General features: G+C 54.0%; 5 protein-coding genes across 5 annotated transcripts; 1 reads left to right on the top strand and 4 right to left on the bottom strand.

The window, feature by feature from the left end:
- Positions 1 to 952: 952 nt before the first annotated feature.
- Positions 953 to 3,820, top strand: DAPB (putative dipeptidyl-aminopeptidase B; the record flags this gene model as incomplete). Its single annotated transcript, XM_032037031.1, has 2 exons — positions 953 to 3,644; positions 3,696 to 3,820. 2 exons carry the CDS (start codon positions 953 to 955, stop codon positions 3,818 to 3,820), a joined length of 2,817 nt encoding a protein of 938 aa, XP_031884318.1.
- A 4,985-nt stretch (positions 3,821 to 8,805) lies between these two features.
- chc1 (putative clathrin heavy chain) lies at positions 8,806 to 14,042 on the bottom strand (the record flags this gene model as incomplete). Its single annotated transcript, XM_066150672.1, has 4 exons — positions 8,806 to 9,162; positions 9,213 to 13,445; positions 13,510 to 13,881; positions 13,956 to 14,042. 4 exons carry the CDS (start codon positions 14,040 to 14,042, stop codon positions 8,806 to 8,808), a joined length of 5,049 nt encoding a protein of 1,682 aa, XP_066009973.1.
- A 1,273-nt stretch (positions 14,043 to 15,315) lies between these two features.
- Positions 15,316 to 16,501, bottom strand: CGGC5_v000421 (uncharacterized protein; the record flags this gene model as incomplete). The annotated part of the gene is made up of 3 exons (XM_066150671.1): positions 15,316 to 15,422; positions 15,484 to 16,193; positions 16,248 to 16,501. 3 exons carry the CDS (start codon positions 16,499 to 16,501, stop codon positions 15,316 to 15,318), a joined length of 1,071 nt encoding a protein of 356 aa, XP_066009714.1.
- Positions 16,502 to 17,083: 582 nt separating this feature from the next.
- Positions 17,084 to 17,962, bottom strand: CGGC5_v000420 (Protein FMP32; the record flags this gene model as incomplete). Its single annotated transcript, XM_032037026.1, has 2 exons — positions 17,084 to 17,513; positions 17,571 to 17,962. The coding sequence occupies 2 exons, from the start codon at positions 17,960 to 17,962 to the stop codon at positions 17,084 to 17,086; spliced, it is 822 nt and encodes a 273-aa protein (XP_031884184.1).
- A 1,570-nt stretch (positions 17,963 to 19,532) lies between these two features.
- ccg-4 (Clock-controlled pheromone ccg-4) lies at positions 19,533 to 20,243 on the bottom strand (the record flags this gene model as incomplete). Its single annotated transcript, XM_032037025.1, has 1 exon — positions 19,533 to 20,243. The coding sequence occupies one exon, from the start codon at positions 20,241 to 20,243 to the stop codon at positions 19,533 to 19,535; it is 711 nt and encodes a 236-aa protein (XP_031884185.1).
- Positions 20,244 to 22,042: the final 1,799 nt, after the last annotated feature.

The raw sequence follows: 22,042 nt of genomic DNA, 5'->3' as shown, positions 1-22,042 counted from the left end.
GCTTGGCGGGTTGAGATGGTTTCATTTTTGGTGTGATTCTGGGGGATGAGGGTTTTTGGATACCAATGCCACTGTTTGGAGCTTTTTTGGGATTTGATGGTGTGTTTTCTGAGATTGTAGTCAGTCAGCCTGCCTCTTCTACCGCCAATCATCCTGGCGAGCCAGGCAGATGGAAGCCAGCTTCAGTTAATTGTCCACAAAATATTTGCTCGAAGGTTGGACGAATGTCATCGCACAGTCCCTTCCCGAAGTGATGAATTGGAGGATGAGATTGCATCAAGCCGAAATCCTTCTACAAGGGCCTGCAAGGAGCGATAAGCAGATAAGCGACGGACCCAGGTGGCCGGCTAGCACTGAGTGGGAATGTGACAATTGAAACGGGCCAAGGCCACTCCGCATCCGTGAATAGAGCGTGCCGTTCCATTGGAGAAGGTGTTCCTGGTCTGGGGTCGCTTTTGGGGGCCCTTCCTGCAGCTGTGACAAACTCATTCGCGCACCAAAGTCCAGTCCAGGCCAGCTAAGCTACTTCCATTTCACTGTGGTGCCAGGGGCCTGCCACCTCCCACAGCAAGCACGCACCGCACCCACCATCGCGCAGCAAACACATCCAGCTTCCCATTGTCCTTTGTCTCCAATCCGCCAAACACCTGGGTCAGGTAGTTTGTTTCTCAACTCTGGGCACTGGCACTGCCTTGACTCGGCTCGACACTCGCACGTACATACACATACCAGCCCGTCTCCGTCTCCGTCTTCACCCTTCCGTCTCGTGACCCGCGCTCCGATCCATGTGCCATCGTCGTCTACCCCGATTTCCCAAAGAGGCCTGAAGCCGCCTCGAGACAGCATGCCGTTTCAAGTCACGACCGAATCCAAGTAGTTTCGATCCCATCTCCTCTACCACCTTATCTCTGCTCTCCCTTGGCGCCATCTCGCCGAGATATCAAGTCTCACCATGGCCGCTCCATCCGCCGCCTCCGCCTCTCGTCAACCGACCGACAGCGAGGATCCCAGGATGTCCCACGAATCATCCATCTCGACCGTTTCCACCACGAGCCTCGTCTTCGACCGCCTGCACGAACAGAATGAGAAGCAAACCTACACCTCCTCGTCTGCCTCCCAAAGACGCCGCGCTCCATCCACCTCCCGCGGCGCATACGCCGACAACCCCGACGACTTCGACGACGAGAATGACCTGAAGGAGTCCGATACCAATGACCTCGAGACGGGCCCGCTGATGGCCCCCGGTGCCGGCGGCATTGTGCGCCGCGTGGGGATGGATCGCGGGTTGAAGAAGGGGCTGTTAGTACTGGGCATCGCCTTTCTTTTCGCGTGGGGTACCGCGCTGTTCGTCTTCCTGACGAACAAATCATACCAGCATGGGAGCAAGGTCGACCACGACCCCTCGGCGACGCAGCGGGGGTCCGGAAAGCCGGTGACGCTGGACCAGGTCATGTCCGGCTTCTGGTCGCCATACTCCCACTCGGTCAGCTGGATCGAGGGTCCGAACGGGGAGGACGGGCTGCTGCTGGAACAAGGTGCGCGGGGTAAGGACTACCTCGTCGTGGAGGACATCAGATCTGGCAACAAGGCGGCTGGCCAGGTATCTGCCGACGTCGTTCAGAGCCGCACGCTCATGAAGAACCCATGGATCGAGTACAATGGCCGTCAATTGACGCCCTTTGACGGCCGTCCGAGCAAGGACATGAAGAAGGTCCTCGTCTCGACTGACCGGGAGCACAACTGGCGCCACTCTTTCACTGCGCTGTACTGGATCTTCGACGTTGAGACGCAAACTACCGAGCCACTCGACCCTGATAACGCTTCCGGTCGCGTGCAGCTTGCGACATGGAGCCCTCAAAGCAATGCCATCGTCTTCACCAGGGACAACAACCTCTACCTCAGAGACCTAGCCACGAAGAAGGTCACTCAAATCACCAAGGATGGTGGGCCTGAATACTTCTACGGTATTCCTGACTGGGTGTACGAGGAGGAAGTCTTTGCCGGTAACAGCGCCACCTGGTTCTCCGAGGATGGCAAGTACATTGCCTTCCTGCGCACGAACGAGACGGGTGTCCCTGAGTACCCGCTGCAATACTTCGTCTCAAGACCTAGTGGCAAGAAGAAGCCCGAAGGCGAGGAGACCTATCCGGATGAGAAGCGCATCAAGTACCCTCGCGCAGGCAGTCACAACCCTGTCGTGGACATTCTCTTCTACGACGTGGCCCGCGGCGATGTCTTCTCGGTTGACATCAACGATGCTTTCCCCGACGACGACCGACTAATCAACATGGTTCTCTGGGCTAACCAGAAGGTCTTGATCAAGGAGACCAACCGCGTGAGTGACATTATGCGTGTGGTCCTTGTCGATGTTGTCGCTCGCTCTGCCAAAACTGTCAACACCATTGACGTCGGAAAGATTGACGGCGGATGGTTTGAGATATCCCACGAAACCCAGTTCATTCCCGCGGACCCTGCCAACGGACGCCCCGAGGACGGCTATGTCGATACGGTTGTTCACGACAATGGTGACCATATCGCGTACTTTTCTCCCATGGACAACCCTGAACCTGTCTACCTCACTTCCGGCCCCTGGGAGGTAGTCAGCGGTCCGTCTGCAATTGATCTGAAGAACAACCTGGTGTATTTCGTTTCCACCAAGGAGTCTTCCATCCAGCGCCACGTCTACAGTGTTTACCTGAACGGCACTGACATGAAGCCCTTTACTGACACCAGCTTCGAGAGCTACTATGACATCTCCTTCTCCAGCGGCGCGGGCTTCAGTCTCCTCTCTTACCTCGGCCCAAAGGTTCCCTGGCAAAAGGTCGTCAGCACCCCCAGCAACCCCAACAAGTACGAGCACATCGTAGAGGAGAATAAGGAGCTAGCCGAGAACGCCAAGAGATATGAGCTTCCCCTCCTCAAGTACGGCACCATTAAGGTTGACGACGTCGAGCTCAATTATGTCGAGCGCCGTCCTCCGCACTTCAGCGAGAAGAAGAAGTACCCTGTCCTCTTCCACCAGTACTCCGGCCCTGGCTCGCAATCTGTGGCGAAGAAGTTTTCGGTCGACTTCCAGTCGTACGTCGCTTCAGCACTAGGTTACATCGTCGTCACAGTCGATGGCCGCGGCACCGGCTTCATCGGCCGCAAGAACCGCGTACTCGTCCGCGAGAAGCTAGGCCACTGGGAGGCGCACGATCAGATCGCCGCTGCGAAGAACTGGGCGGCTCGGAAGTACGTCGACGCCTCGCGCATCGCCATTTGGGGATGGAGCTACGGCGGCTTCAACACCCTCAAGACTCTCGAGATGGACGCTGGCCAGACGTTCAGCTACGGTATGGCGGTCGCCCCCGTCACGGACTGGAGGTTCTACGACTCCATTTACACAGAGCGCTACATGCGCACGCCGCAGCTGAACCCGAACGGGTATCAGCAGACGGCCGTCACCAATGTATCTGCTCTCGCTGGCAACGTGCGTTGGTTGATGATGCACGGTGTCGCGGACGATAACGTACACTACCAAAGCACGCTCACGCTTCTCGACAAGCTCAACCTCGAGGGCGTTGAGAATTACGACGTTCATGTGTTCCCTGACAGCGACCATGGCATTTACTTCCACAACGCGAACAAGATTGTCTACGATAGTATGTACCTATCCCTGACTATTTTGGTCTACTGGCTTACACGTAGTCTAGAACTCAGCAACTGGCTCATCAACGCTTTCAACGGCGAATGGCTCAGGATTACCGACGCGAAGCCCATGACGGAAGCTAAAGAGAAAGAGCGTAGATCAATCTCCGCACCGCTGGAGCTGTACTAATTCACAAGATAATCGAAAGACTTGGCGTTTTGGGGTTTGAATTTATTGGAGGTTCACATATTCAGCGCATGCTTAGACGTTGAGCGGAATGAGGCCAGAGACTTTGGCAGACGGCGATGAATTGATGATGGGATTGGCCGTTCCTACTCATATATCTTGGCACCACGTTCTCGTGACATCTCTCTGAAACTCGTCAGGCGGCGAACGCCTGAGGACAGCCTTCGTGGGACAGGTTTGCCTGGCATTCGGCCGGGTCACCCGCCTCTGCCGTTGGCTATCTGCGCTCTGGTGCAAATTGAAGTGATGGGCAAAGCCAAACAATACGTCTAATCCGGCACCATCCCCAGCCGCCTTAAGGCAAACTATCTTAGAACGTTGGCCGGGTTCTCATATGGATGGGCCGCATCGAGACTCTGATCGCAAAGATTGGCAGATACAAGTGGATGGAAATATTTTGCATTTATACTCCCTGTTACACGCACGTCTTGGGATGTCCGCAGAGATATTTCCGTTTTACTTAGGGGATCAATATACTAAACGGACTCAATGACAAGCCGCAAGAGGAAGATGCGGTAAGGCGTTGTGTTATGTGCTTCGGGGGACAAGGGAAGAGTGGGTGGCGGTACAGCGTGAGACTGAAGTCTAGAGACAGATGAGGATGAGAGGATTGATCATCATCAATGCGAATTGAAGAAGCTGAAATGGGCGGACAAGAAAAGTAGTTAATGAAGCTGGAGCTTCTGCCGATAGATGATGCTAAAGCAGCTAGCCGTATCGGCAACGTCATTTTCTCCGTCTTGCTACTGCTGTTACAGTTTGACTCAGACTTACCTTAGGTGTGTAACTTGTTCCCACCTGTAAAAGTGCCCGGTTCTTAGATTGTCGACCCGCGGAGCTGTCATCGGACTCACAACGCGCAACAGAGCCCGAGGTTGTGGAGTTCACTTAAACCCCGGCTGGCTTTGGTTCGAACGCGAGTCGTGGTTGTGACTACTGGGAAGATCATGATCCCAAGGGCGCTAGACTCGCGATCCGAGGCAAGAATGGTTACCTTGCAATTTTATGAAATATTCTTCCGCTTGAGGTCAGAGTGACTAGGATGTCTGCTGGTATATCACAGATACAGACAGTATTCTAAGCAGTCAACACTACCTACAGTTCTCTACCCCTTGCTAACATCAACATTGCCAGAGGCACTTTGCAAGGAGGGAATTGTGACATTAATATAAGATCACGCTGGTGGTTTCAACAGAATTACTTGGGTATCTCCCAAATCGTTACACACAACACAAGGGACGGAACCTGCAATTTAGGAATCAGAGTAATTCAGAAGGTTCAAGAGCCGCAGGTTCAGTTAAGCTTTCAGATTTAATCTAGATGACACTCGGTTCATCGCAACTCTCGGAGCAGCTAGTTTCGCAGCCTCACCGGCGAAGTCAAACCTGATTCAAGCGCTGTGGGCTTTGCCTTGCTCTCTTCAGCTCACTACAGCAATATTCGCCGCGCCTTTCGATGTCTATAAGACAGCTCCGTTGTCTTCTTCAGCAACAAGCAGACCTCATAAAATTCTTTCGTTAATCACCATATCAGAGTCAAAGCCAGTCTCCCACTCACGATGCGTTTCTCTTCTTTTTATGCTGTTATCGCAGCTTGCATGGTCTCCATGGCTGTGGCTACGCCAACACCTGCGGGCAGTGATCCGCCGCCCAAGTGCCCAGTCAGTATCTGATTACCATATCAACGATGCAGCCGCTAACAGAACAACAGCCCGGTTTTCACTGTCTAGAGCCTGGTCCTGAGGGCACTTGCACCGACTGCCGGCCAGGTTAATATAGCGTTTGAGCAATGTTTAGGACAATGTCGATAAAGTTTAGCATAGACTTCGCTATTGGAAAGAAATTCACGAATTCATCCTGAAGCCAGCTGAGACACAAGTATCGGATGGTAGTCTCATGTCTGCCTTGCTTATCCTTTGTGCTGGAGTAAAATAAGTGATCACGTCTGACCATCTTAACTTGAATCATAGTGTGCGAGCAGTCGAAGAACTCAAACTCGAGACGAACAGTTTGCAAGATATACCTACTACACCATGTACGTAGAAGATTTGTACAATTATGTCAGGTTGATACTGTGACAATTGACACCTGCGAATCAAGTTTGTATGGGATAAGGATTTTTACGGTTTGCAATCATTCTCGAACTTTGCCAGGTATTCATTCGGAATTCATTAAGCTGCCTGACTCCAAGGAATTATAAGGTGTTCAAAGAGACGGATCTGGAGAAAGGAGTTTAGTCGGTAAATCTTTTAGAGGGAGCGGCCGCGGATACTACGGAACGGAGGACGGGAGAGCCCAAGTTCGCTGCGTCTCGCAGTGTTTGTGTTATCGATATTAGGCTCGAACCACTCATGGTGAATCAAAAGTACGCATTGTTTAGGGTATGCGGACGAGAATCATTGCCGAGCGCAAGAAAATGCCAAAAAGGGACAGAGTGAGTGCTTCCAGTGCGAGGGCGGATGTTTTGTTCCCCACAGTTGACGACACGAGGCTGCCATATAGCTGATGGATGTATGCTCTCGCAAGTGAAGACTTGAATCCTCAACCGATCATTCTTGTTGAGAGAGTCAACGCGGTCAACTTGCCAGGTCTGAAAGTAGACCAACATTGGAGTCCGAAACGCTGTGCTGGTCCAGCACGCATGTCTATTCTGATAATAGACTGACCATCATCTATAAATATTAATAGTGTCTATTGGTCGGACTTATTGATTGAACCATGCAATTCTCATCGATGTCGGGGTGCCCCTTGATAGTCTACACCGCCAGACATTCGTCCGGAAACCTAGACATCATCTGGTTAATTCTAGTCCTCAGTTATCCGCTGGAAGCTATGCAATGTCTGGGTATGCATCAGTACCTAGCAGGAATAATCACAGGAAAGACTTGTCGGCGGACGAAGTAAAGAAACGAGAGATTCCTTAAATGAGCGGTGAGTCTGCTCCGACCAGCCGGCTTCCTTAAACGCAGTCTGGCAGAGCTCTCGATATCTACTGGAAGACACTGGGAACGATCAGTATTACCCAATGAATAACATTCTCATGGGAGAAAACACATCCGGAAGTCAACTGGCTTTTGTATATGAACGAACGCACCAGATCAGGCTACAGCGCAGCGTCAGCGCACGGGATCAAGCCCACTTATACAGGTTTCCATCCAATCTTCCATATATAAATGCGTATCAATTGAATGACGAAAGCACAATGAATGCAGATTTGGTCTCTCTAGGCTTGAGTGAGAGTGGCTGAAATCCAACTTCGTGCCAGCTTGCATGACACTTGAGACTGTCCAATAACTTCTGAAACGGCTGAAGGCGTCCAAGCAAAGCCCAGGCAAATCATACACTTGTGTTCCTTGTCGTTCTAAGTTGAAACTTTCTGAATATCCCAAAAGGTGGAAAGGATGAGGACAGGTGTCACATTTACACCAATAGGTGCTTCCCGCCAAGAACGCTGGGAACGAAAACTCTTGATCAACGAAAAGGCTGTCTCGCGGTTCTATCCCAAAGAATCCGAGGGCGGTGCATTGGGAGGCGTAAAAGGCTCAACCATCCAACATAAGCGTTGTCTTTAAAAAGCTTGCTGCAAACCCTCGCGCTCTCTGGCGAGCAGTCAGGGTCTTTCGTGCCATAAATAATGCACTATTTCCTCACTGCTCAAACACACTGGAAGCAACACAATGGCGAGGCTTTTCTGAAGTATTAGCTGCCTTGTCTATCTAGCACAACGTCTTCATGAGTCCAGCCCCATTCTACACAAGAGCCCAACAAACGAGCAGCCCGTTTCTACTCACTCCCAAATGGCCATGAATAATCTTGGAACCGATCAGAATGGACGACAGAACCGTCAGAACACCCTGGATCGCCTTCTCAATCTTGTCGAATCCTACCCTCCGCAGTTGGCGCCAGAAATACCTTAGAAATGGCCACTCCATGATTGGGAATAAGCGATTGTCTTGAGGAAAGACCGTGGCCTCTCGACTTTCAGGCAGAATTTATACCCGCCAAAAAGTAGCAATTTCGCTGCCTCCGCAAGAAGATCTGCAAAAAGAGAGCCCAAGCCTAGCAAAACCCCGTTCCCGCGCCCAGTTGACACAAACGAGACTGCTTCGTCGACGAACGTCAAGCGGCACCTAGCCTTATAAATAAATAATCAGGCACACTCTCTGTTGACGGCCAAGACGAATGATAGTTTTGGTTGGTGTGTAAGGGACCATGGCCCTTCCAGCGCTGGGAGAGTAACCTATCGCGAAAAAAAGAATCCCATTCCCTTAGTTTCCTCAATCCGCGATTCGAGGAGTATTCCGAAATGAGAACGAGTAATGGAGAAGATCATCAACGGAAGAGGATGAGTAACACGGGAGCCATCGTCGAGATAATAGTAGGGGGAACGGCGGTGACAGGGCGGGCCCTTAATTGGAGACAGCCAAAGGAACGATATCTCGAAGCTAGTATTACTCAAAGCCACTATTGATATTCAGGATCAGCCCAGCACATGCCATGCACTAATTGTATCACGCAATGGGGAACATCATATCATAAGAAAACCAACATCAATGGACTATCATACAGTTTTGGGCGCGAGCTCTTTCTCCAGGCTCGCACTGCCTCTGAATCGATAATGGTGAGTCTAGGTCGTGTGTGCAAATAACAAAATTTGCACCCCTCAATTTCCCCCGCGTAAAAGTCATCCGCCTGCCTGAAAAGCTCATCCGTCCAGAGAGCAAAGAAGATACGATTACAGGGAACCCTCGGTTAACACAACGCCTCCGCCCGCGTTCATAGAATTTTTGACACTGGGTACATTGGCCCGAGTGTGTGATATCCCCTACTGCCCATGAGATTAGGCATCAGCATGTTGGAGACTGGTCGCTGCAGCGTGTACTGCTGCTGCTGAGGTACATATGTCCAAGTCGTAGCGGGCACTCTCATCTAGAATCCAAAGCCGGTGGGCTGGGGAGCGAATCCGTTCGTTTGGCCATATGGCGCGGGAGAGCCACCGCCCATGCCGCCGGGGCCGGCAGTGATCATGAGGCGGTTGCCGCCGAGGATAGGGGTGTTGTCCTCGTCCTTCTCCTTCTCCTTCTCCTTGCTCTTGCGGGCCTCGTTGTCGGCCTTGAGGGTCGCAAGCTCCTTCGTCTGCTGGCACAGCATGTTGATCATGTAGGGCATAGCGAAGTCGGTGAGACCGTGACGCCAAGAGATCTCCAGTACCAAATCGGGACGGATGAGGTCGTAGCAAGCATAGAGCATGCCGACGTAGCACTCGCGGCTGCCAATGTCGACGAACTGAAATCATGGTTAGCGCTGGGTAACTTGGACGGGACAGGAATACTTACGTAGCGGAGCAAGTCCTCCACAACATCGTTCTTGCCAGAGATGGCGGAAGTCTCGATGGCATCCTTGAACAGCTTGTCCTGCTTGGAGAGAGCGATGGACTTCTCCCAACGCTTGTTCTTGCGGTAGATGCTGGCGGCGATCTGGCGGAAGAAGATCAGGTCGTGCTTCTCAAGACGAGCGGCGAGCTCAACGGGATCGTAGTTGTCATAGTTCTCAACTGAGTCGCGTAGCGTCTTGTAGTCCTCTTCCTCAATCAACAGGTCGTTGATGGCGTTGTTCACCGTGCGCTTGTTTTGAGACTGGACGTTAACCAGGAAAGGCTTGATGAGCGGCAGGTTGTCGCTCTTCTCGAACATCTTGACCACACGGTTGACGTCGATACGGGGAGTAAGAGCCTGGAGAAGGTCCGTGAGCAGGGACGGGTGCTGCTCGAGGTAGAAGTTGATGGCGCGGTAGTAAATCTCCAGGTTGGCAACCTTGACAACGATCTCCTTGAACTGCTGGTGCTCCCAAGAGTTCTCGGGGCGCTCAATAACGGCAAGGGCGGCGTTGTCAAACTCATCGTAGTGGTAGTAGCAGAAGACCAGCTCGGGCCAGAGGTTGGCTTCCTCGCAGGCACGAATAATCTTGGGCAGGTTCATTCTGCTCCAGAAGAGCTTGAGGTGTTCCATGAGACGCTCGGGGTGGTACTTGGACAGAGCGATACCAAGCTCGGTGAACATACCCATGTGGGCACGCTCGAGACCCAGGCCCTGCTCCAAGAGGCCAATCAGCTCGTCGAAGTAGCCATTGCGCTCGTACTGCTTAACGAGTGTCTGGAGCTGCTCGGCGTCGACGATCAGGTTGAGACCGCAAATCTGGGCAAGACGGAACTCCTTCTTCTCAACGCAGGCCTCGTGAACCTGCTTCCAGACCTTAATGTTGTTGGCCTTGCGAGCGCACTCGACGGCAGCCTGGTACTCCTCAAGGTGAACGAGCGTCGTGGCCAGCTTAGCCCAGTTGGAGATGCTGGTGAAGAAGATCTTGGAAGCCTGGTAGAGACCCTCCTCGTAAGCCTTGTCTCCAGATTCCTCGATGTTGGCAACGTTGGTGCCGCGGAGGAAGTCTTCCAACTCGCCAAGCTCGTCCATGCGGGCATAGCAGAAGGCGAGAGCGGTGTCAATGGCGGGCTCGCGCAGGGTCTTTCTGGCCATGCGCAGATACTTGACGAGATCCTCGTCCTTGCCGGCACGGACAGCAGTCTCGATGACCTCTTCGTAGTTCTTGGGGTCCTCGGCCTTAATGTACGACTCAATAGAGTCGCTCACGCGGAGACCGTCGAGCTGGGCCTTGGCAACCTTGCTCCAGACCTCGGGCAGGTCAACCTCCTCGGCGTAGGCTTGAGCGCGGTCGATGCTGACGACATTCTCGACGAGGACGTTGACAGCAGCGGTCTTGTCGCCGGTCTTCTTAAAGATCTCGAAAGCCTCCTCGTGGAGGCCGACGTCGATACAGGCGGACGCGATGTCGGGCGCGCTGAAGTTGTCGAGGCGGTGGATGTAGTCCATAACCTTACCCTTATCCGCCTTGGCAGCCGTGAACAGCAGCAAGTTTTGGAGGTTCGCGTTGTCACTGAACGGCGATGGCTCAAGGACGATCTTCTCAAGAAGCTCAATAAGCTCAAGAGGAAGGTCGCAAGCAAGGAAGGCGGCGACAGCCTCAGACACCTTGGCAGGGTCGGTAGACTCGGGAACAGCAGTGGCGTTGACCTGGTCGATAACCGAGCGACGGTGAATGTTGTTCTCGCTGAGCACGAAAGTCCAGAGCTCGCGGTCGGCACGCTCGAGCAGGTAGCGGGCCTGGTTGCGGTACATGCCGTTCTCGTTGGTAATGTTGACGAGCTCGAGGTCGTTCTGGCCCTTGGAGTACGCGATGAAGGCCAAGTTGGGGTCACGCTTCTCGCAGTACTTACCAACGACCAGGGTGTCATACTGGTCGTTCTCCTTCAGGAACTTCTCAGGGTTGTTGTTGGAGTCGATGTAAATCTTGGCGAGGGCGTTGTAAACAGCCTGTTGCTGGTTGCCGGCAGCAAGGGTGGCCTCGAGGAAAGGCAGAAGCAGCTTGAGGCGGTTGCGGGTCTCAACCTCAGACACGAGCTCGTCAATGGGGATCGAGGCAGGGTTGACGGTAGAGAGAAGGTTCTTGATGATGCTCTCATCACAGTCAACATCCAAGAGACCACCGATGACGGCAGGGGTTCGGCTGGGGTTCACACGCTGAACGTAGGTCTCAATGGACTTGAACTGCTGCTGTTGGTAGAGGTACAGCACCAAGTCGTGGACGAAGTTGAAGCGATCGCACACAATGATGAGAGGAAGCTGCTCCTGAAGCTTGGCCTCCTTGAGGAAGTTCTTGACCTTCTCGGCGTTGTAGTAGTTGCTGTCGCGGCAAATGCGCTCAACCTCGTTGAACTGACCCATCTTGGTGGCAGCCTCGATGTACTTGAAGTGAACATCGGGGTCCTCGGACAGGTTGACGATACTGCCCAGGTAGTAGAAAAGACCCTCGGCAGTCTTGTACTTCTCGAAAAGGTCGATCAGCTTGACAGGGCCAAGCAAGTCGGAGTACTTGGTGGCGACTTGGACGACAGACTGAAGGTTCTGGCGAATGTTATGCTTCATCATAGCGTCCAAGCAGTCCAAAGACTGCTCAACGGACAGCTTGCCGAAGAAGCCAGTCAACCAATCCAGGTTGAAGTTGGGAGTAGCCGCAATGTTGACAACAACACGCTTGACGGCCGCGGGGTCCTCGTAGAGCTCCAGGGCCTTTTGAGCCAAGCCGGCCTGCTCGCAGAGGGTCGCAATCCTGGTCTTGTCGAAGTGAGAGAACATGTCGTTTCCAAGAATAGCGTCGGCAACCTGAGGGGCGTTCATAAGGTTCATCTCCAGCAGACGGGTCTGGAGGTGGCCCTGGTCGGGCCTGTTGTCCTTGAGGGCATCCAACAGGAAGGCAGTCGCCTGCTGAATCATGCCCTGGGACTGGAAAATATCGACAACCCTCTCGATGTCGACCAAGGAGCCGCCCTCGTTGTTCGCCAGGGCAGTGGCAAACTCGGCACCCTTCTCAGGGTTGACACGGACGATGTGTTGCAGAAGCTGCACGTAATCAGGCTGGTAACCGACCTGGGCAGTGTAAGGCAGGATCTTCTCGAATTGACCCGTCTCAGCAAAGCCAGCAACGACCTTGTGAGCGATATTGGCCTTGAGGTACATGGTGAGAGCCATGTTGAGGTCGTGAGGTCGCACGAGATCACCAAGTCTCTCAGAAGCCGTCAGCTTGCCCTCCTTTTGCCACTTCTCCAGCAAGTTAAGACGGTTCTGCGCGAGAACAGGCTGCGCGAGCTCGATGGACTCGTGCTCGTTGAGAGCACCCTTGTCCAAGAGGAGACCGAAATACTGCAGAACGAACGACATCTGTCCCGGCTGTTGCGGCAGAGACTTGAAGCGCTCGATCGTCTCGGCGGTTCTAAGGAACTGGCGGGGAGAGTTGGCCGCAACCTTGGCAGCCTCCATGAACTGACCACTGTTGAACAGCTGCTCGAATTGGCGGGCGTACAAATTATCAGCACCGGGGAGGCCAGCTCGTGATGCCATCTTGATAGCCATATCAGTGTTGGCTGGGTTCTGGAGAAGGTAGGGGATGACATTGGCGTCGTCAATCGAGACGAAGAGCACTTGACCCTTGCGGTTGATGCCGACAATACCACGAGACTCGGTGTCGGGGCAGGTAGTGAAGATCGTGTCGCTGGAGATACGGTTCATGAAGATGCAGGCAGCGGTCTCGAGATCGTAAACGTGGATAAATCCGTACTTGGTGACCATAAAGATGACACCGTACTTTTGCGATACCTGCATGGCGACGGGGAAATCGCTGACGGCTTCGGGAGGGAAGAAGATGTCGACAGCCTTCTTTTGGAAAACGGGGTTCGATTCGGCGTGGTCGACCTCGACGATGTGCAGCTTAGCTCCGGTTGCTGTCCTTACCGCGAAGGTGAAAAGCTTGGTGTCAGCAGGAGCACCCTCCAGGCGGATGGTACCGAAAGCAGCAGCATGACCCTCGATGGCTTGACTGATACCGCGGTCCTTGGAGTACAGCTGCATGGCGCCAACAACGCGACCCTGCTGTTGGGAGATGCCGACAACGACCATCCACTTGCCCTCGGCGTTCGTTCGGTAGTTGATGATTTGGCAGCCCTGCAAACGCGATGATTAGCTTGTGTATTTGCGAAGAGGGGTTCAAAGAGTCCCGGAGACGCACGTTGAGGTTCGCGTTACGCTTGAAAACCTCGACGGGCGAAGCTTGGGAAGCGTCGTAGACATCCCAGTGGTAGACTGCGGAATCTGTGACCAAGCCCAACGAGGTGTCGCTGATCCACTTCCAGTACTGGACGTCCTCGTTCATGGTCGTTGACTTGAGCTTCTGCTTCTTCTCGAGGTCGAAGATCTGGAGTGTTCTTGATTGCGCCTTGAGAGCGATGACTTGCTTGGTCCAGTGCATGATGGCACTGTCGGCCTTGATAGGGCGTCGTGTCACATTATTGCCGTTCTTGAGGTCGACGATGACGACTTCGGGCTGGGCAGCTTCGTTCTTCTTTTCACGAATACAGACGTAGGAATCTGACTCGAGTGTCTGGAGGGAACAGAATTAGCAAGAGTGATGCAATTGGAGATGCGGGTGAGGCGGGATGGGCGGAAGCGACGTACGCAGGAGTTGAAGCCGATCGACGCATCCTCAACGCCGGCCGTCTGGAGCTGGATCAGCTCCTGGAACTTGATGGGTAGAGGCGCCATGATGGCGGTATGTGTTGCAAGAATGCAAAATCGTGACGGCCGAGCTAGATGTCGTCTGCTCGCAGTGGTGGATTAGGGTGATAATCGGGGGTCGCGGGAATTGGTGACAGGCGACGTGGTGTCGTGTAGAAAGGAGAAGTGGGAAGGAGCTGGGGGGGTGGATAGCTTCCTTGCAGCCCGGAATGAATGCGCAAAAGGCAATTAATACAGGGAAACAAAGAGCGAAAACAGGAGGAGATGGGAAAGACGAGTGGTGATGCACCTCGCAGTGGTGACAAGCTGGAGGGCAAACGGTGATGGTTTATTTGGGTGGTGGTGGTGGAGGAGGGAATGGGAAAGATGGATACGGGATACGTAGTGCGTGAGAGAACTTGGCCTTGGGTCACTGGGCTAGCCACGACAGGTGGAAGTTTGGAGATTATTTTGGGCAGGACGTAACCTGGCCTTGCCTGCTGGCTGGCATGGCGCTGGCCCGGCCGTCGGTTCCTCCCAGGTTCTGTGCTGTCCAGTCACCACTCGCTGTTGCGCACTGAGCCTGGCTTCGCGACAGCCAATCGAATTTGCTGTTTGACGTTTGCTGTCCACTCTTTAATGCGGCCGGGTGCTGATGCTGCTGTCGCTGCTGCCAGCTGCTCCTGTCGTTCCTTGCTGTCTGCAGCCAATTGAGACCTGCGTGGCCCGTGCTTGCCTCTGCGGGATTGTCTCTGTCACGTGGCAATCTTGATGAGGTGGCCGCTTTCACCAGGCAGCTTGTTTCCGGAACAATGTTTGGCCGCATGCGGGATGACATAAGCAGACATGGACGTTTCTCCTGGATTGACGACGGATCCACGCCGGATCCCGCTTCAGGGACCCAACCGGGGCCGGCTGGATACTTCTCCAGAGCAATTTGCTTCGATGCTTGGTAGGCTTGAAATTGGATGGATCTCCTGGTTTAATATTCTGCGCTATGCTGTTGAAAAGGGGAAGCAACACCGCTTGCGCACTCTCGTATGTTCCCTCTTTCCAGGCCGAGACAAATGTACATGGCACGGTCCGAGAAAGGATCGAGCATCTGCCCGAACGATCCGACGAAGCCTACTTCCAGCCTCTTTCTTCAGTGTCGTAATACATCGCATTGGCCAAGAAGCTCGTTGCCACATATGATCAACCTTCGATCATGTCACAACTCAAGAGGTAGTACCTATCCTAGCCACCACAGACGACCATACATTTCCGTCCTCAGGCCCGAATGGCCACAGTATGACACTCGTACCAAAACAGCTGAAACTTATCAGATGGTGAAGATCTGAGCCTTTCCCCCGGGAAGCGGGTCTCGGTAAGTGACGTAGTCGACGCCAGCGGGCATGTTGTGGATCTTCTTGTTCACACCTTCCTGCGCTAAGGTATTGTTAGTAGCCGGGACGATAACGAATGCAATAGAGATGAAATGCTGACTTACCAGGGATGACTCGGTTGAGGCGTCGACCCGTGGCCATGGTCTTCATCATCTGGGCCTGGACATCTCTTGCGAAGAAGTTGTGATTCCTGACCATGAAGACGTAGTGTTCGACAATTTTTACCCATTCCTTGGGGTCCTTTCCACAGTGCTCGTCGAAAGCTACGGAGCAGGAGACGGACGTCGGCTGGGCTCCTACCATCCATCCATGAAGGCAAGGCTTGACCGCGGCCTGAGCGAAGACGTTGACAAGGTCCTTGTAGTAGTCGCGGGACGGAGCGTCGCGGACAAAATTGTAGAGCTGTCCGACATGAGCCGCTCTGAGGGCTCCACGGTTGGCAAGAAGCACCTGTCGGAGACGGAGGCAAATGGCGCGGTTGAAGCGCTCCATGCATTTAAGCTTCAAGTAGTCCGACTGACGGTAGGCGATGATGGAGTCGCGGATGATTGCATGGGTCGTGTGAATTAGCTCGTCGGGGTGTTGTGGGAACGTTCCGGTCATGAGGAAAGACATCATGAGGCCAAAGGCGCCAATCTCCTTCGGGGCGATGATGAACTTTCGCTCGATAGCCTCCTTCAAGCCGGCGTTAAAAGCAGTCGCAAAGTAGCCGAAGTTCTCCGCCAAGATTGTGCGTGCAATGGAGAATTCGCAACTACTTTTGCCATCCCCGACCGAGATTGTCACGAGTTCGGGGTTGAACGGGAACCAGTGCCTCGATAATTCGTTAGTAGGTAGTCGCACTGACAGAATAGGATGTGATGCTCACTCGAGCCAGCGGTGGGAGCCAACATAATCCTCCTCAGGATAGCCAGGAGCGGTCTGTGATGAAGATTGATCGTGAGATAGATTGCCAGAAGTCGAGGGAATCTTACTTGCCTTGACGTCGAAAACAGCCTCGGAAATGACAAAATCGTCCTTCTGAGCTTTCACCCTTTGGAAGGAGGGAGGGTGCTTGAAACCGAGCGTGAGGCCGCCGACGGCGTCGGCAGGGTCGTTCATCCCCCAACAATCACCAGACATCGTGCTTGCTCAATGGTGTTGTTGAGTGAAGCTTGTGGTCGGGCGTGGAAGGTACGTGGAGGGTGGAAGGTATGTACGAGAGGTTGCCCCTGAAGTTCAAAAAAAGGCGTCGGGGGAAAAGTCTGGGGTGAAGTGGGAGACAGATGCGGCTCAGGAGGAAGGAGCGCTCTACAGTCAAACCCGACGCCCTTTCCGTCCGAGGCAGGAAACAAAAAGTGCCGTACCATTGTCGGTGTCTTTACGAGCACCTGTGCCCTCGCCCCTAATCCTCGTTTCCCTTCGCCAAGCGAAGCCCAACATTGGATTTTCCCATTCAGAGCTGGCAAACCGCGTATGTCTCTTTTTGTTTAGATATCTCTTTCCTGTCTTTCGCAAAATCTTCCTTAGATTCAGACCTGGTCTCGCGCAAAGTCAGAAGTCTATGCGATGCCCATAGGAAACACATACTGCTTTCCTAGACATAGGCGCTCTACCGCGGGAGGAACCCACATGAAATCAGCAACCTTTTCGAACCGATCAACAGCAATCCCGTCCGCATCGTCACATTGAAAAGCACCGCAACCACCCAAAATCCAAGACTTTTTACATGAGCAATCTCCAAGCACCGAGCAACAGCGCTGCGAAACCAGTGCAAACACCCATCAACCACTGCAGCGTCTGGAACTTGACCTGCTCCAGCTTCTCCCTCAGCGCCGCCACCTCCTGCTCGATCTTGGTCTCCGTCTCCTTAATCTTGAGCTCCTGGCCGACAGCCTCCTCACGGATGCGGCCCTTCTCCAGGTTGAGGTCGAGGCGGACGCTAGCCTGGGTGCGCCCGATCTCGTCGCGCAGGCGCGAGCTCAACTTTGCGATATCGTTGGACAGGCGCTCGTGCGACGCGCGGGTGGTGTTCGACTCGGTGCTATCGGCGGACAGAAGTTCGGAGCGCAGCTTGGCGAAGTCGACCTTCTGGGTGTAGGTGGCCTTGGCGGCGTCTTCGCGAAGGACCATGGTTCGGGTGAGGTTCTGGATACTTTTGGCACGTTAGTTTCGGCTGCCTCGAGATCATGGGCGAGGAATTGTGTGTTACCTCTCCTGGATTACGTCGTTGAGGACCTTCATCATGGCCTCGGCTTGCTCTTCCGTGAAACCATCGGACTTGAGCCGCTGCACAAACTTCAGGGTGTCGAAGTGGTGGTCACGTTGCCTCGCGGGCGTCGCGTGGAAAGATCTCCTTATAGCAGGGTTCTCGAGGATTGAGGGGGTGGTGCTGGCGGTGTTGCTGGAGCGGCATCGCGGGGATCGGGTTGCGCCGTGGAGGGCATTCGGCTGGCTATGCAGCTGTCGGCGAGAGCTCGGATGGCATCCCGATCCCGAGAGGGGTCTCAGGGCCTGAGAAGCTGTTGCAGGACCAGTCCAGCTGAGTCTCGGGAGCAAAAATCTTGGAACGGCGTCTACCGCCATTGCTGCTGGTCTGGCCATCTTGGTTTATCCGTGGGTGTTGTGTTGTGACGAGAACCCAAGGGAGATGAGGGAGATTGAGACTCTTCTAAGAGGGTAGGAAATGGAGATGGTCGCCGACAGCGAGTGACGGCATGTCGTTACAGGCGACCCACTGCCTAACTGCACCTTGCCGAAGACCGGCCGCGGGTGTCAGCGACAGAAGACGCAGGGGCCGATTGGACCCTTCCCGTTTGAAAGGGCAGGTGGTCCCGCCCGCCTGGGTCACTTGGGTCGGCGACAGTCGCCTTAGCATCTGTGCCTGAGGCATCCACACGAAAAAATCTCGTCGCGGCTACAAAAGTTGGTCCGCGCTGCGCAACCTTTGCTTGTTTTCTTCTTCTCTTCTTCATATTATTGAACAACGCAAAAAATCACATGCATGTTCTCGTGATTCTTTCTGGTGAGAGGTTCGCTTGTACGAGCCCAAGACCACTGGATACGGAGATCGAAATGGAGAAGGAATCGAACAATCTTGGGTGCGGTGCTCCTATGCCTACGGGCAAGTGAGGAGGAGCGCAATGATTGAACGTACATATTTTCGACCACGCGAAGCATTTGTGTGCGTGTATGGTCTGCCGCGATGCGAATTTTCCATCTGTGAAGTGTATCCCGGCTTATTAAAAGTGTAGGCATCGTAGTCTTGCCTTGCCTCGCTGCCTGCCTCCTGCAGAGGACCCCAGATCTCATATCTCGTGCAGGGATGTGATCATGCGAATCTCGCCCTCGGTCTCGGGTACTGACGACATGCCGCCGTTTACCTGACGATAGATCAAGGACTCGCGTTCTGCTTGCCGACTGAGACGATTCCCAGCCTACCGTTTGGTTCGAGGCGTGGGCGTCATCACGCTGTCGAAATTTTCAGCCTCATCCTCTGCCGAGCCTGCAGCCTGTGAACTTCGAAGCTGGTCGGGACCTGCCCGCCATCTGGTCGACCGATGACGAGAGGTCTATGGGGAATAAGTCGATGAGACTGTGGGATCACGATGTCTGAAGCCTTCACGAGCCACTACGGCCGGCTCCCGTCGTGTCTTCCAATTTTGCGTATGGGTCACGTCACCAAAAGCCATCAAACACGCGGAATCCTCAACATTCCTGTATTACACGACGAGGACAAGCGTCCCAGCGGGTTTCGTCTCATGCGGAAATTTTTCTCGCGAGGACCATCGCATCGAGTGATAAAACCCGACCACTAAAATACATCGGTGAAGAAAAGGGCGGCTCCTTCTGCCACGAGAAGCGTCGCCATCTATGCAAGAAACAAGTGGCCACCCACGTCCCACCGGCGGCAAGTAGCCACGGAAAAGAAGAAAAACAAGAAGAGAATGGCGAAGGAAAGTGTGTTTGTGTGTGGTGGTCGTGCATTATTTTGGTTATTGGTTTTTTCTCCAAAGTTCTTGTGGCGTCCCCCTATTATGACGCCCTGACCTTCAAATATCGCACAAGAGAAAGGAAAAGGCCCGGTCGAAGTCGATCGACATTTAAGACAAAGCTGTTCAGCATAGTCAGCGAATGGTATCTAGTGGGTAAACCAGGGAGAACTCGTACCTCGTCACCAGGCCGTCGTGACAGGAACAACCCTGCCCTCCTGCTCAGCCCTCTTCCAGCACGGCTGCCCAGGCTTCGTGCACCACGGGTCCGCCACCGCAACAGGGTTCGGCATGGCCTTCGCAACGGGAGAAGGCGCCGGAACAGGCTGACGCTTCTCCATAGCCTCGACCGCGCGCTTCCAGCAAGGCTGGCCGGGCTTCGTGCACCAGGGAGCAGCCTCCGCGACAGGGTTAGGAGCAGGCATGGCGATGGGAGCCGGCTCGGGCTGGGCCTCGCGCCGCAGCATCTCGTCCATGACGTCCTCCACGGTGCGCTTCCAGCATGGCTGGCCGGGCTTGGTGCACCAGGGTTCCGGCTCCGCGACGGGGTTGGGGGCGGGCTTTGCTACGGGGGCAGGCTCAGGCTGCGCTGCGCGCCTGACGGCCTCCAGCATGGCGTCCTCGACGGCGCGTTTCCAGCAGGGCTGGCCGGGTTTGTTGCACCACGGCTCCGGCTCGGCAACGGGGTTCAGCGCCGGCTTGGCAACGGGTTCTGGGAGGGCTTCGCGTCTGTCCATGGCTTCGACGGCACGCTTCCAGCATGGCTGTCCGGGCTTAGTGCACCACGGGTCTGCTTCGGCGACCGGGTTAGGGGCGGGTTTGGCGACGGGGTCTGGGAGAGCGATGGCCTGGACGGTGGCGGCTGCCACGAGGATGGTCGTAAGGAACCGCATGATGATGGTGGTAATTGTGGATGAGCAGAAGAGAAGAGAAGAAGCGTGGAAGGGGTAGACTTGGGAGTTAAAAGACTGAATGATGGTCGGTAGGCTCGTTGAGATTAAGTGATGCTCTTGTCTGCTCCTTGAGGATGAGCTGGAACGAGTGAAGACTGAAAGGGAGAATACATGACGCCTCAGTAGAACAGTGTCTTTATAGAGATTTCAAAGGCTAAGATGTGAGTTCTTTCGCAAAGTTCAACTCCCAAGCCGAATGCAGTCGTCCCAGCAATCCGTTGATAGCCACCCGAGGCAGCCCTTGGCTCTGGGTCAATCCTCGAGTCTCCGCGCCGCCCGGATGGTGAGGGCAAACATCGCCTGAGACACTAGCGAAGTTGGCCTCTTGAAAGAGCGATATTCATCCATCTTGGACCGTTACTGGTCAATGGCAGACGCGGGCGTTGGGGGTGGAAACCCCTGCATACCGAAAAGTGGGAGACCAATCGGCTTGACGGCATCCAATGACGCAGGTGCCTCTCTGCGACTATTGCTTGCATTGAACTGTTGCACAATAGAGGAGGACATGGAAATGAAGGAGACTCGGGCCTTGCATTGTTGGTTGAAAGTGGTCTTGGACTGCTTTCCTTGCGTCTAGCTGCTGCAAGAAATCAGGCTCCTGCTTTCGATTGGCAAAGAAGAGATCAGAAACGAGGTGGTCCGGAACCTGCTTGTTGGTTTGCGGGGTACAGGGGACAAGGGTCACTCGTGCTGTCCGCTTCAGCCGGTACAAAGTCTGGGCAAACATGTTCCTTGGCATTTGATCTCAACGGTCGAGACTCGAGAGGGGTTTCTGGGCATTGCGTGTTGGCTGTTGTACTTATCACAAAGGTGTCTGTCGTACTCTTCTTGCACGTGGTCAGGAGGCGGTTACGTGATATGCTCCAAAGGAGGCACGCAAACACGCCACGTAGATCATGGAAAGTCCTACTGCGCAAATCGATGCTCCAAATCGTCCGGCCCGATCACCGGGAATAATCGGATCAAATCATCGTCATCATCGGACAGGTCGGCTCGAAAATCAGTATGGCCGTGGATCTTGGGTCTGAGCTAGTAGCATCCAACGTTCTTCAGTCCGAGAATGAATGATACCGGGCAAAGAGCACGCCAAACAGTCAAGGCCCATGCTCACCAGCGCTTTAAACATTCATGCTCAAGAGTAAACGTTTCCACCAATGAGTTTCCCGCAGTTCAGGCTGGTAACAGGCTCGCGGAATACGATCTGCTCCCAGATAAAGCCCACCCTCCGGTACCAACTCAAACTTCGCAATATCTCTGATTGTTCCAAGAATCAGAAACAGGACTCAATTACTCTTAGCCAAGACGAGGCCAATATAAATACAATGGTCCTGGATCAGATAGAGAAATCCAGAGTCCAGCGCCCAGCCCCGGCACCAAGAAGAATGACATTGCAGGAGCAAATAAACATCCTACAACGTAGCTGGTTGTAGCTTTAGGAACCGCTTCTTGGTTGAATTTGGACCGATAGAATCGGCAAATTTCCTGAGTGCTCTTCTAAGACGCACACCATTGTCCCTGGATCTGCCAAGGGTTATCAAACAAGCCACCGAACAGGGGCCAGGCTGGAGGGTCAGCCGTGTTTGCTTTTCTGTATACCTCCACAATGGACAACCGTTTCTTCGGAAAGCCTCTGATCCACCCACAACATCGGCATGATGCTGAACCTTTCATCGGCCGCCTCCGGGGCGCTGCTATTTCTGGTTCGAGGACCATAGAGCACGACAGCCTTCTCGTTTGCT

Source organism: Colletotrichum fructicola (genome assembly GCF_000319635.2).
Source record: "Colletotrichum fructicola Nara gc5 chromosome Unknown KSG_Nara_v1_contig01, whole genome shotgun sequence".
Lineage (NCBI taxonomy): Eukaryota > Fungi > Ascomycota > Sordariomycetes > Glomerellales > Glomerellaceae > Colletotrichum > Colletotrichum fructicola.
This window is presented reverse-complemented; position numbering and strand designations above follow the sequence as displayed.